Below are 15,370 nucleotides of genomic sequence, written 5' to 3' on the forward strand. Positions count from 1 at the left end.
CCATCTCCGCAGTTCAGAGGGACTGGTGTTGGGTGGGAGAAGCCAAATGGCACATACAGTGTAGCAGGTTCCTAGGTCCCTAGAATTATGCTGGATGGCATGCTCCGCTACTGGGTATTGGGCATCTCCTAGGCGGACAGTTCGTCTGTGTCCGTTCATGCGCTCAGCCAGTTTAGTTGTTGTCATGCCGATGTAAAAGGCTGTGCAATGCAGGCATGTCAGTTGATAAATGACATGTGTATTTTCACACGTAGTCCTGCCTTGAATTGTGTGTGTTTGACCAGTAGCGGGGCTGGAGTAGGTGGTTGTGGGGGGATGCATGGAGCAGGTTTTGCAGCGGGGTCGGTTACAGGGGTAGGAACCGCTGGGTAGAGAAGTTAGTCTGGGAATATTGTAGGGTTTAACAAGGATGTTACGGAGGTTAGGGAGGCGACGAAAGGCAACTCTGGGTGGTGTGGGGAGAATTTTGTCAAGGGATGATCTCATTTCAGGGGTTGACTTGAGAAAGTCATATCCCTGGCAGAGTAATTTGTTGATGTTTTCGAGGCCAGGATAATATTGAGTGACAAGGGGGATGCTTCTGTGTGGTCTGGGGGTAGGAACATTGTTGTTGGACGGGGAGGAATGTATTGCTCGGGAAATCTGTTTGTGGACAAGGTCTGCAGGATAGTTGCGGGAAAGGAAAGCACTGGTCAGGTTATTGGTGTAATTGTTGAGGGATTCGTCACTGGAGCAGATACGTTTGCCACAAATACCTAGGCTGTAGGGAAGGGAGCGTTTGATGTGGAAAGGATGGCAGCTATCAAAGTGAAGGTACTGTTGTTTGTTTGTGGGTTTGATATGGACAGAGGTGTGGATGTGAGCTTCAACAAGATGAAGGTCAACATCCAGGAAGGTGGCTTGGGTTTTGGAGAAGGAGCAGGTGAAATTCAGATTCGAAAAGGAGTTGAGGTTATGGTGGAAATTAAGGAGTGTTTCTTCACCATGAGTCCAGACCACAAAGATGTCATCTATAAACCTATACCAAGCAAGGGGAAGCAGCTGTTGTGTCTTCAGGAAAGCCTCCTCCATGCGGCCCATGAAGAGGTTGGCATAGGACGGAGCCATCCTGTTTCCCATGGCCGTTCCCCTGACTTGTTTGTAGGTCTGGCCATCAAAAGTGAAGTAATTATGGGTGAGGATGAAGTTGGTAAGTGTGATAAGGAATGAGGTTTCTGGAAGATCTTCGGGTGGGCGTTGGGGGAGGTAGTGCTCAAGGGCAGAGAGACCATGGGTATGTGGGATGTTTGTGTAAAGGGATGTAGCATCTATGGTGACAAGAAAGGTTTCAGGTGGGAGAGGAGTGGGAATGGATTTGAGGCGTTCTAGGAAGTGGTTTGTGTCTTTGATGTAGGATGGGAGTCTGCGGGTGATAGGTTGTAGGTGCTGGTCTACCAGAGCTGAGATACGTTCGGTTGGGGCTTTGAAGCCTGCTACAATGGGATGGCCAGGATGGTTCTCTTTGTGGATTTTGGGTAATAGGTAGAAGGTAGGGGTACGTGGCTCAGGTGGAGTGAGTAATTCTATGGAAGCCGTTGTGAGGTCTTGTGAGGGACCTTGGATTTTTAGGATTTTTTGCAGCTCAGTCTGGATGGAGGGAATGGGGTCCTGGGTAACAGCTTTGTAGGTTGAGGTGTCAGAGAGTTGACGCAGTCCTTCTGCCACATACTCCACACGGTCAAGTATGACAGTAGTGGAGCCTTTACCCGCTGGGAGGATGACAATAGAGCGGTCTATTTTCAGCTCCTTAATGGCACGGGATTCAGCTGGGGTGATGTTGGGGGTTGTCGGGATGTTCTTCAAGAAGGACTGGGAGGCAACACTGGATGTGAGGAATTCCTGAAATGTCTGCAAGGGATGGTTTTGGGGGAGGGGAGGAGGATCCATTTGAGAAGGCAGTCGGAACTGTTCTAGACAGGGTTCAACTCTGGGTCTAGTATTTGGGGGCTGTGTTTGGGTAGTGAAGGGATATTTCCAGTTGAGGTTCTGGGTGAATGAGAGGAGATCTTTAACGAGGGCAGTGTGGTTGAATTTAGGTGTGGGGCTAAACGTTAAGCCTTTTGATAGAACAGATGTCTCTGGAGGAGAGAGGGATCTGGATGGGAGGTTTAGGACTGAATTGGGACTGGTGATATGTGGCATTTTACTGTGGATATAGTTGAGATTTGGTCTGTGTGGGGTATGTGCTGGGATGGGGAGATTGAGTAGGGTGGCTAGGCTAGGTTTATTGGCTATGTTGGGGGTTTGTTGAAGGTTCTGTTGTGGTTGGTGTTTGTGAGGGATAGGGAGAGGGACCCCACTTCTTAGGTGTTGCACTAGCACTGTGGATAGCTTTTTCAGGTGGTGTGTGGCATGGAACTCAAGTTTGCAGCTGGCTTCTAGGATGATGTTCCTGAGTGTGTTCTCCAAGCAAGGGTTTGAGAGGTGGAGGACTTTGAAGAGAGATAGGAGCTGCAAGAGATGGTTTTGGGGGAGGGGAGGAGGATCCCTTTGAGAAGGCAGTCGGAACTGTTCTAAACAGGGTTCAACTCTGGGTCTAGTATTTGGGGGCTGTGTTTGGGTAGTGAAGGGATATTTCCAGTTGAGGTTCCGGGTGAATGAGAGGAGATCTTTAACCAGGGCAGTGTGGTTGAATTTAGGTATGGGGCTAAACGTTAAGCCTTTTGATAGAACAGATGTCTCTGGAGGAGAGAGGGATCCGGATGAGATGTTTAGGAAGTAGTGTAGAGATTCAGGCCAAGTTGGGTAAGGGCTAAGGATTGAAGGTTCTGGAAGTCCAGGAGAGACTGGTGGAAGGAGGAATTGCACCCGGAGATGGGAACTTTTAAGGTAAGCCCTTTAGGAGTAATTCCAAAGGTTAAGCAGGACCGGAGGAAAAGTATGTGGGATTGCAGTCTGGCTACGGTGAATGCATGTTTCCGGAATGAATGTAAATAATGTGTTATAGGATTAGGGTACATAGTGGGTAACTGGTGGGTAGGGAAATTAAATAACTAAAGTTGAAATAGTAATCATAAGAAGGAATGAAACACGGAGGGAAGGACGAGAAGGAAAGAAATTGTGTTGGTAATGTTCTATACCAAAGGAAGACCACTAAATAAGAAAAATATGAAAAAAGATGACCAGACCAAGCAAGTATGTCCAGATCAGGGGAGAAGAACACACGTTGCTCAAAAACAGAGATAGCGAGTGGCGAAAAAAGATCGCGCGTGCCGCAAAAGCAATCGTGCGTGCCGCAAAAAAGATTGCGCGTGCCGCAAAAAAGATCGCCCGTGCCGCAAAAAAGATCACGCCTGCCGCAAAAAAGCTCGTGCGTGGCGCAGAAATGTCCCAAAAAAATTTTCTTGTGGCAGAGAAAGATAGCCAACGGCACAAAAATATCGCCAGCAACAAGAAATCGACGGAAATGGATGAGACTGTTAGGTGTGGAAGAACCATCCCTTGCAGACATTTCAGGAATTCCTCACATCCAATGTTGCCTCCCAGTCCTTCTTGATGAACATCCCGACAACCCCCAACATCACCCCAGCTGAATCCCGTGCCATTAAGGAGCTGAAAATAGACCACTCTATTGTCATCCTCCCGGCGGATAAAGGCTCCACTACTGTCGTACTTGACTGTGTGGAGTATGTGGCAGAAGGACTGCGTCAACTCTCTGACACCTCAACCTACAAAGCTGTTACCCAGGACCCCATTCCCTCCATCCAGACAGAGCTGCAAAAAAACCTAAAAATCCAAGGTCCCTCACAAGGCCTCACAACGGCTTCCATAGACTTACTCACTCCACCTGAGCCACGTACCCCTTCCTTCTACCTATTACCCAAAATCGACAAAGAGAACCATCCTGACTGTCCCATTGTAGCAGGCTTCAAATCCCCAACCGAACGTATCTCAGCTCTGGTAGACCAGCACCTACAACCTATCACCCGCAGACACCCATCCTACATCAAAGACACAAACCACTTCCTAGAACGCCTCAAATCCATTCCCACTCTTCTCCCACCTGAAACCTTTCTTGTCACCATAGATGCTTCCCCTGGCTTGGTATAGGTTTATAGATGACATCTTTGTGGTCTGGACTCATGGTGAAGAAAAACTCCTTAATTTCCTCCATAACCTCAACTCCTTTTCGAATCTGAATTTCACCTGCTCCTTCTCCAAAACCCAAGCCACCTTCCTGGATGTTGACCTTCATCTTGTTGAAGCTCACATCCACACCTCTGTCCATATCAAACCCACAAACAAACAACAGTACCTTCACTTTGATAGCTGCCATCCTTTCCACATCAAACGCTCCCTTCCCTACAGCCTAGGTATTCGTGGCAAACGTATCTGCTCCAGTGACGAATCCCTCAACAATTACACCAATAACCTGACCAGTGCTTTCCTCTCCCGCAACTATCCTGCAGGCCTTGTCCACAAACAGATTTCCCGAGCAATACATTCCTCCCCGTCCAACAACAATGTTCCTACCCCCAGACCACACAGAAGCATCCCCCTTGTCACTCAATATTATCCTGGCCTCGAAAACATCAACAAATTACTCCACCAGGGATATGACTTTCTCAAGTCAACTCCTGAAATGAGATCATCCCTTGACAAAATTCTCCCCACACCACCCAGAGTTGCCTTTCGTCGCCCCCCTAACCTCCGTAACATCCTTGTTAAACCGTACAATATTCCCAGACTACCTTCTCTACCCCCTGTAACCGACCCCGCTGCAAAACCTGCCCCATGCATCTCCCCACAACCACCTACTCCAGCCCCGCTACTGGTCAAACATACACAATTCAAGGCAGGGCTACGTGTGAAACTACACATGTCATTTATCAACTGACATGCCTGCACTGCACAGCCTTTTACATCAGCATGACAACAACTAAACTGGCTGAGCGCATGAATGGAAACAGACGGACTGTCCGCCTAGGAGATGCCCAATACCCAGTAGTGGAGCATGCCATCCAGCATAATTCTAGGGACCTAGGAACCTGCTACACCGTATGTGCCATTTGGCTTCTCCCACCCAACACCAGTCCCTCTGAACTGCGGAGATGGGAACTTGCACTCCAACACATCCTTTCATCCCGCCATCCCCCTGGACTGAACCTATGTTAAACAACCTCACTCCCATTCACTCTTCAGTCTTCTCCTCTTTCCCTTTCCTCTTTAGCCATTCACACATCTTTTCATCCTACATAGTTGTGTTTATCTTTATACTATATACCTCTTTACTTCTCTATGCATCCTCTTTGGTTTGAAGCTGGCACAGTACTTACAGTAGTATATCTTTGGTTTCCCTCTGACAGCCATGCCTCCATCCTTGCTACCCTCCCATTTTCCTTTCCCTGTTGCTTCATAACCTGGGTTGTGAGTAACTGAATCTCCTTTCCCTTCTTCCCTTTCTTTCCCCTCTCTCCTCCCCGATGAAGGAACATTTGTTCCGAAAGCTAGGAATGTAAATTTTCAGTTCTGTTTTATGTGTATCTATCGGCTGTACTGAGCTGAGGTAAGTACTGGGCAGCCCCTCTATCTCTTTGTTAGTATTTGTTTTACATCTTTATATGAGATTTTCCATTAATCATTTAGATCACCTATATGGTCCACATCCTTCATTGTTTTGTCCCTTTTGTCAGCTATCACTTACATCTGTCATCTTAACACTTTCTCTTCTTCAGTGTTTTATATATACATAAATAAATATTTTCGTCACCAACTCTGCTAGTTTCATCTTCCTCCTATTATCTTGTTCCGTTTATAGTCTTCTTCTCTTTTTTATTTATTGATTTATTTATTCAACATTCCATAGTTTTAACATTCGTTATTCGCTGTTTCCCAGCCAACAATCACTGCCAACAATCTCTTCCACACCTACCAGTATCATCCATTTCCGTCGATTTCTTGTTGCTGGCGATATTTTTGTGCCGTTGGCTATATTTTTCTGCCACAAGAAAATTTTTTTGGGACATTTCTGCGCCACGCGCGATCTTTTTTGCGGCACACGTGATCTTTTTTGCGGCACGCGCGATCGCTTTTGCGGCACGCGCGATCGCTTTTGCGGCACGCGCGATCTTTTTTCGCCACTCGCTATCTCTGTTTTTGGGCAACGTGTGTTCTTTTCCCTTGATCTGGACATACTTGCTTGGTCTGGTCAACTTTTTCCGTATTTTTCTTATTTAGTGGTCTTCCTTTGGTATTGGACATTACCAACACAATTTCTTTCCTTCTCGTCCTTCCCTCCGTGTTTTATTCCTTCTTATGATTACTATTTCAACTTTAGTTATTTAATTTCCCTACCCACCAGTTACCCACTATGTACCCTAACCCTACACCACATTATTTACACTCATTCCGGAAACATGCATTCACCATAGCCAAACTGCAATCCCACATACTTTTCCTCCAGTCCTGCTTAACCTTTGGAAGTACTCCTAAAGGGCTTACCTTAAAAGTTCCCATCTCCGGGTGCAATTCCTCCTTCCGCCAGTCTCTCCTGGACTTCCAGAACCTTCAATCCTTAGCCCTTACCCAACTTGTCCTGAATCTCTACACTACTTCATGTAACCACCACTCCCAACAGCTCCTATCTCTCTTCAAAGTCCTCTACCTCTCAAACCCTTGCTTGGAGAACACACTCAGGAACATCATCCTAGAAGCCAGCTGCAAACTTGAGTTCCATGCCACACACCACCTGAAAAAACTATCCACAGTGCTAGTACAACACCTAAGAAGTGAGATCCCTCTCCCTATCCCTCACAAACACCAACCACAACAGAACCTTCAACAAACGCCCCTCATAGCCAATAAACCTATCCTAACCACCCTACTCAATCTCCCCATCCCAGTACATACCCCACACAGACCAAATCTCAACTATAACCACAGTCAAATGCCACATATCACCAGTCCCAATTCAGTCCTAAACCTCTCATCCAGATCCCTCTCTCCTCCAGAGACATCTGTTCTATCAAAAGGCTTAACGTTTAGCCCCACACCTAAATTCAACCACACTGCCCTCGTTAAAGATCTCCTCTCATTCACCCGGAACCTCAACTGGAAATATCCCTTCACTACCCAAACACAGCCCCCAAATACTAGACCCAGTGTTGAACCCTGTCTAGAACAGTCCCGACTGCCTTCTCAAAGGTATCCTCCTCCCCCCCAAAACCATCCCTTGCAGACATTTCAGGAATTCCTCACATCCAGTGTTGCCTCCCAGTCCTTCTTGAAGAACATCCCGACAACCCCCAACATCACCCCAGCTGAATCCCGTGCCATTAAGGAGCTGAAAATAGACCACTCTATTGTCATCCTCCCGGCGGATAAAGGCTCCACTACTGTCGTACTTGACCGTGTGGAGTATGTGGCAGAAGGACTGCGTCAACTCTCTGACACCTCAACCTACAAAGCTGTTACCCAGGACGCCATTCTCTCCATCCAGACTGAGCTGCAAAAAATCCTAAAAATCCAAGGTCCCTCACAAGACCTCACAACGGCTTCCATAGACTTACTCACTCCACCTGAGCCACGTACCCCACCTTCTACCTATTACTCAAAATCCACAAAGAGAACCATCCTGGCCGTCCCATTGTAGCAGGCTTCAAAGCCCCAACCTAACGTATCTCAGCTCTGGTAGACCAGCACCTACAACCTATCACCCGCAGACTCCCATCCTACATCAAAGACACAAACCACTTCCTAGAACGCCTCAAATCCATTCCCACTCCTCTCCCACCTGAAACCTTTCTTGTCACCATAGATGCTACATCGCTTTACACAAACATCTCACATACCCATGGTCTCTCTGCCCTTGAGCACTACCTCTCCCAACGCCCACCCGACGATCTTCCAAAAACCTCGTTCCTTATCACACTTACCAACTTCATCCTCACCCATAATTACTTCACTTTTGAAGGCCAGACTACAAACAAATAAGGGAAACGGCCATGGGAACCAGGATGGCTCCGTCCTATGCCAACCTCTTCATGGGCCGCATGGAGGAGGCTTTCCTGAAGACCCAACAGCCGCTTCCCCTGGCTTGGTATAGGTTTATAGATGACATCTTTGTGGTCTGGACTCATGGTGAAGAAACACTGCTTAATTTCCTCCATAACCTCAACTCCTTTTTGAATCTGAATTTCACCTGGTCCTTCTCCAAAACCCAAGCCACCTTCCTCGATGTTGACCTTCATCTCGTTGAAGCTCACATCCACACCTCTGTCCATATCAAACCCACAAACAAACAACAGTACCTTCACTTTGATAGCTGCCATCCTTTCCACATCAAACGCTCCCTTCCCTACAGCCTAGGTATTTGTGGCAAACGTATCTGCTCCAGTGACGAATCCCTCAACAATTACACCAATAACCTGACCAGTGCTTTCCTCTCCCGCAACTATCCTGCAAGCCTTGTCCACAAACAGATTTCCCGAGCAATACATTCCTCCCCATCCAACAACAATGTTCCTACCCCCAGACCACACAGAAGCATCCCCCTTGTCACTCAATATTATCCTGGCCTCGAAAACATCAACAAATTACTCTGCCAGGGATATGACTTTCTCAAGTCAACCCCTGAAATGAGATCATCCCTTGACAAAATTCTCCCCACACCACCCAGAGTTGCCTTTCGTTGCCCCCCTAACCTCCGTAACATCCTTGTTAAACCCTACAATATTCCCAGACTAACTTCTCTACCCAGCGTTCCTACCCCTGTAACCGACCCTGTTGCAAAACCTGCCCCATGCATCCCCCCACAATCACCTACTCCAGCCCCGCTACTGGTCAAACTTACACAGCTCAAAGCAGGGCTACGTGTGAAACTACACATGTCATTTATCAACTGACACGCCTGCACTGCACAGCCTTTTACATCAGCATGACAACAACTAAACTGGCTGAGCGCATGAACGGACACAGACGAACTGTCCGCCTAGGAGATGCCCAATACCCAGTAGCGGAGCATGCCATCCAGCATAATTCTAGGGACCTAGGAACCTGCTACACCGTATGTGCCATTTGGCTTCTCCCACCCAACACCAGTCCCTCTGAACTGCGGAGATGGGAACTTGCACTCCAACACATCCTTTCATCCCGCCATCCTCCTGGACTGAACCTATGTTAAACAACCTCACTCCCATTCACTCTTCAGTCTTCTCCTCTTTCCCTTTCCTCTTTAGCCATTCACACATCTTTTCATCCTACATAGTTGTGTTTATCTTTATACTACATACCTCTTTACTTCTCTATGCATCCTCTTTGGTTTGAAGCTGGCACAGTACTTACAGTAGAATATCTTTGGTTTCCCTCTGACAGCCATGCCTCCATCCTTGCTACCCTCCCATTTTCCTTTCCCTGTTGCTTCATAACCTGGGTTGTGAGTAACTGAATCTCCTTTCCCTTCTTCCCTTTCTTTCCCCTCTCTCCTCCCCGATGAAGGAACATTTGTTCCGAAAGCTAGGAATGTAAATTTTCAGTTCTGTTTTATGTGTATCTATCGGCTGTACTGAGCTGAGGTAAGTACTGGGCAGCCCCTCTATCTCTTTGTGTGTAATTATCCAAACTTGTACAAAAACAAATCTCCCGTGCCTTTTCTTTCCAGTCATCCACTACCTCCCAAAGTCTCACCATCTGACCACAGAGGAGCATTCCTCTCATAACTCAGTACCACCCAGGACTGGAGCAACTGATTTACATTCTCTGCCAGGGTTTTGACTACCTCTCATCGTGCCCTGAAGTGAGAAACGTCCTGCCCACTATCATTCCCACCTCTCCCACTGTGGTATTCCACCGTCCACCAAATCTACACAATATCCTCATTCATCCCTATATAAACCATGTTCCCTACCTCTTACCTCATGGTTATATCCCTGTAACAGACCTAGATGCAAGACCTAGCCATACATCTTCCCACCACCTCCTAGTCCAGTCTGGTCACAGACATCACTTATCCCATCAATGACGGGGCTATCTGTGAAACTGGTCATGTGATGTACAAGTTAAGCTGCAACCACTGTGCTGCATTTTATGTGAGCACGGCAACCAAAAAGCTGTCTGTCCATATGAATGGCCACTGACAAACAGTGTCCAAGAAACAACTGGACACCCTGTTGCTGAGCATGCCATGCAACACTACATTTTTCATTTCAGTGACTGCTCCACAGCCTGTGCCATATGGATCCTTCCCACCTACACCAGCTTTTCTGAATTGTGCTGGTGGAAAATCTCCCTGCAATACATCCTGCATTCCCATAACTCTCCTGGCCTCAACCTTTGTTAGTCAATGTCCTCGTCCATCTGGCCCTTTCTCTATTCCCATTCCAGCAATACACAGCCCTCTGTTCCACCAATGCACCCTGACATTTTACTTCTCTCCTTTTTTGCTACCCCCCCCCCCCCCCCCACTCTCCGCCACCATCCATCTAATCTTCCAACTGCACCTAGCTGCCTCTATCTTGTCCTTGTATGCTTCCAAGCAACACCTCACCATCCACCACCCGTACGATGCTATCTGTCCTCCTCCCTGTCCCGCCCTCCTCCTTACCCATCCAGTTGCCACCTGCACTGCTATTGCTGCTGCTCATAGTCTGGCTTCAGCTGCCAGAGGCTGTAGTCATTTGTATGTGAGTTGTGTTTGCATGAGTATGTGTGTGTCTGTCATCTATTTATGACAATGGCCTTGTTGGCCAAAAGCTTATTTTGTGGCAGTCTTTTTGTTGTGCCTATCTGCGACTCAGCAGCTTCACTATGCCCTGGTGAGCAGCAACTATCCTCTTCATAAAACTGTTACACACTAGTGTTTGTACAAGCTGAATGGATCCCACTTGTGATTCCCTGATATTGAAGATATAGGATACTATGTTTTTTGGTGACTTGCTCAGTTTTAGAGTTATGAGAATTTGAAGCAAGTTGCCAATGTTTGCACCTCTTTGAAATCTTATCAAGTTTCAACTGAATATTCATGCAGCCTATTTTTAGACATTAATTCATTATAGATAGTCTGAGGTTACCATTAGTATTGTCTACAAGGTCATTGATATACAACATGAACTGCAAGGGGGTGAACATTCTTCCATGTAGCGCACCTGATGCAACTTCTACATTCTTTTAGGAGTCTCCCTTCAAGATAATAAGCTGTGTTTTTCCTACCTAGAAATCCTCAATTCAGTCACAAATTTCACTTGATACCCCATTTGATCATAATTTCAACAATAAATGTAGATGTGCCACCAAGTCAAATGCATTTTGGAAGTTGAAGAATGTTGTATGTATCTCGCTGCCTTGTCCTATAGCTTTCAGGATGTTGTATGAGAAAAGTGTGATTTGGGTGTGACATGACAGTTGGTTTCAGATTCCTTGCTGGTTCACACAATACTTTCTTTATGTACTGTACATAACATTTTCTTTGTTAAAATAGAGCTCATTAGTGTAATTTTCCCATGACAGAAATTTGCCTGCCTCTATTCCCAAAAACCTGTTACAGTCCACTTCTAACTCTGCATCCCCAATCCTAAAAATAAAATACTGAGTCAAAAAGGCAGAAGCATTAATTTCTCTGATCACTCCTAGAGCTTAGATCAGTGTTAAAAATTTATGTATATACTTCATTCTGTTAGATGTTTTGATTGCAGTTTAACATATTAATTGTTTGTATTTACAGTCATGTCAGATACAGAAAATTAACTTAGTTAATTTAATTGCAGATCCAGACAGGCCAGAACCTATTCCATATCTAAAATTTAAGGTGTTACTTTTATATCCTCAGGATTGTGATTCTTTCATGGCTACAATGAAAAGTCTGAAAATTTTTTTGCAGAGTTTTAACTGCTTTGAGGTGAGTGATTTTTCCAGAACTCAAAAATTTTTATAAAACTAGAGTTTAATATTGCTTGTTCTAACTCACTTTGTGTTGGTGAAGTGATTTAGTTGTTCAGAGACAATGGAATGATAATTAAATGGACACCCTAGCTGCAAACAGGCATTGATGTACTTCATTGGGGACATGTTGAAAATGTGTGCCCCGACCGGGACTTGAACCCGGGATCTCCTGCTTACATGGCAGATGCTCTATCCATCTGAGCCACCGCGGGCACAGGGGATAGTGCGTCTGCAGGGACTTATCCCTTGCACGCTCCCCGTGAGGTCCACATTCCCAACATGTCCACACCACTACATTCATAGTGCGCCTAATAGATGTTTGCCCATCATACTCATTACTCGTGGCAGATTAATCTACCAAGTCCCGTACGAGTTCGGGCATAGCGTGTACGTTCGCACACAAGAAGGTCAATGGCCAGGAAACCATATTTTAACTATATATATGACGGTAGTATCTGTTCCAGAAAGAACATGGCGTCTGCCATGTAAGCAGGAGATCCCGGGTTCGAGTCCCGGTCGGGGCACACATTTTCGACATGTCCCCAATGAAGTACATCAACGCCTGTTTGCAGCTAGGGTGTCCATTTAATTATCATTTCATTCCTAGCAAAGCTGCATGGTCATCCACGGTAACCGTTCTTTCTGGAACAGATACTACCGTCATATATATACAGAATGAGATTTTCACTCTGCAGCGGAGTGTGCGCTGATATGAAACTTCCTGGCAGATTAAAACTGTGTGCCCGACCGAGACTCGAACTCGGGACCTTTGCCTTTCGCGGGCAAGTGCTCTTTCAGGAGTGCTAGTTCTGCAAGGTTCGCAGGAGAGCTTCTGTAAAGTTTGGAAGGTAGGAGACGAGGTACTGGCAGAAGTAAAGCTGTGAGTACCGGGCGTGAGTCGTGCTTCGGTAGCTCAGTTGGTAGAGCACTTGCCCACGAAAGGCAAAGGTCCTGAGTTCGACTCTCGGTTGGGCACACAGTTTTAATCTGCCAGGAAGTGTCATATATATAGTTAAAATATGGCTTCCTGGCCATTGACCTTCTTGTGTGTGAATGTACACGCTATGCCCAAACTCATACGGGACTTGGTAGATTAATCTGCCACGAGTAATGAGTATGATGGGCAAACATCTATTAGGCGCAGTATGAATGTAGTGGTGTGGACATGTTGGGAATGTGGATCTCACGGGGAGCGTGCAAGGGATAAGTCCCTGCAGACGCACTATCCTCTGTGCCCGCGGTGGCTCAGATGGATAGAGCGTCTGCCATGTAAGCAGGACATCCCGGGTTCGAATCCCGGTCGGGGCACACATTTTCAACATGTCCCCAATGAAGTACATCAACGCCTGTTTGCAGCTAGGGTGTCCATTCAATTATCATTTCATTCCTAGCAAAGCTGCAAGGTCATCCACGGTAACTGTTCTTTCTGGAACAGATACTACCGTCATATATATGTTCAGAGACAAATAATGATAGGAAAATGGAATTTCTTTTTAGTTTTCATCGGGGGGGGGGGGGGGGGGGGTTCATTTTCCTGTGGTACATGTAATGATAGTATGCATCATCCATTACCACTTAACATGTTCTGATAGTTAACACTGACAAAGCAGTTTTGAAATATGAGATCAGAATTAGTCTTTTATAGTTTGGATCCAATTTTGCAATAAATTGTGGAATGTTTTGAATTTCCACTATGAATAGTCCTCATGAATTAAAGTGGCTATGTTTTCAGTTCTCCTAGGGTAGTTAATAACTCAGTTCCCTGGATAGCATCCATAATACATTCAGATGTATCAGTTAAATTTCCATCTTTCATCACCTTCATCAGCTATTTGACATCCATTGTTGGATAACAACCTCTTCCACTCGCATTGTAATAATCAGTTGTAAGCATCCATGTTGCTTCTGCACATTTTCTTATGTTAGCAGTGAACTTTCCATAAAACCGAAATTACTGTACACCATCTAAATAATAAAGAAGCCCAGAGGAAGCTACATGTGACTTTTGCTGGAACTGAAGGGCCACATGACTACAAGCCATAATACCTAGTAATCCTTCTGAACTGGGCCTTGACATTTGCGATGGGGTAGAAAATAAGTGCGGTTGAAGATTTCACATGAATGTGCGTATACAAACGTTCATTAAAAAATGTTATTGCAAATTTTGGCTCTCACGTAAGTCTCAGGGGATGATTTTCACACTTGGTGCATTAGTACACTGTTCCACACCTGCACATTAGTTATAGTTTTTGAATTAATATTCATGAGTACAGTTTATGCTAGGGAACAAAAATTAGATGATTATTATAGCAAAATCATTTTTTCATGACACAGTTCAAGCACTATTTATTGGCGTCGTCCTTTCCTTTCACGCAATGAAATTAGTACTGGTGAGATAGTTTACAGTTTTACTTTAATAATAATTTGACTCCAAGCCCCCAATAGCAGTAATGTAGGCTGCTATTAACGAAAATTAATCAATCAATTTGAACAGAACCACAAGTCCCACTGTCCTCTTTGTTCTAACAGTTTTGGCACGAAAACTACAGCTCACCAAATGTTCACTTATGCTGATGTATACCTCATAATTCGTACTCACACAAATAATGACAGCACTTCCAGTTCACCAAATATATTCTTGCACACTTGCACTATTAAACAATACTCTTTGTCAAAATAAATCAGTGCGAAAAATTCTTACTCAAATGACCACATGGGCCACCCACAAGTGGGGCTCGCGCATGCCACCCACTGGCCACATTACTGACTAACGACTGACCCCTGACCAAGATGGCTGCTCGCTTATATAGGCTCAGATGTCTACCCCCTACCCCTTCCCCCTGGTTATGCAAGTATCAATCTCCCCATTTAAGGTTACAAATTTTACACATACATCCCTCAACAGAAATAAGTACACCATCGGAACTGCACTAAAAAGTACATCTTATTTACTATGTTACGTTAATTTCTAGGATTATTCTATCGCCCGTAATTCAAGTTTTAATTTTTTGCACAATTTCGCCACTTAGCACAAATTTGTTTGCTTACATCTGTGCTGCAAAGTTTTAACACAGAACTGCATATAGCACTGTTTGTAGACGTAATCAATAGCAAGCTACACATTGCGCTACTCAAAATCTTCCATATCTGTAATAATTAATTAATTATGCGTGATAAATGTTAATAATAATTTGCAAACAATGAAAACTATTGCAAGTTAGTGTATAGTATAACTTAACTAGTTTAAAATATGTGTGATGCCACCCAAAATATTATATAGTGCCGTTCTGTATGTCATGAATTTTCTATTGAATTTTATAAACAATTTCCCATTTTAAAACACATGTGATGCCACCCAAAATATTATATAGTGCCGTTCTTTACATCATGAATTTTCTATTGAATTTTATAAACAGTTTCCCATCTAACTTTGTTTATTGCTCTTTACAAGCTTAAT

The 15,370-nt window shown here is 45.0% G+C and overlaps 1 protein-coding gene and 2 non-coding genes across 3 annotated transcripts in view; 2 read left to right on the top strand and 1 right to left on the bottom strand.

Annotated features, from left to right (window-relative positions):
• The window catches only part of LOC126416333 (uncharacterized), a 391,314-nt gene that overhangs the window by 327,499 nt on the left and 48,445 nt on the right, over positions 1 to 15,370 (top strand). Inside the window, exon 12 of the mRNA XM_050084000.1 lies at positions 11,739 to 11,869. Within this exon, the coding sequence (XP_049939957.1) occupies positions 11,739 to 11,869 (131 nt within the window). The remainder of the gene's footprint in view (positions 1 to 11,738; positions 11,870 to 15,370) is intronic.
• On the bottom strand, positions 12,052 to 12,126 carry Trnat-ugu (transfer RNA threonine (anticodon UGU)). The gene has a single exon. It is a non-coding gene; the product is annotated as a tRNA-Thr (tRNA).
• Trnat-ugu (transfer RNA threonine (anticodon UGU)) lies at positions 13,147 to 13,221 on the top strand. Its single transcript has one exon. It is a non-coding gene; the product is annotated as a tRNA-Thr (tRNA).

The sequence above is a fragment of the Schistocerca serialis genome, chromosome 8 (genome assembly GCF_023864345.2).
Source record: "Schistocerca serialis cubense isolate TAMUIC-IGC-003099 chromosome 8, iqSchSeri2.2, whole genome shotgun sequence".
Classification (NCBI taxonomy): Eukaryota; Metazoa; Arthropoda; class Insecta; order Orthoptera; family Acrididae; genus Schistocerca; species Schistocerca serialis.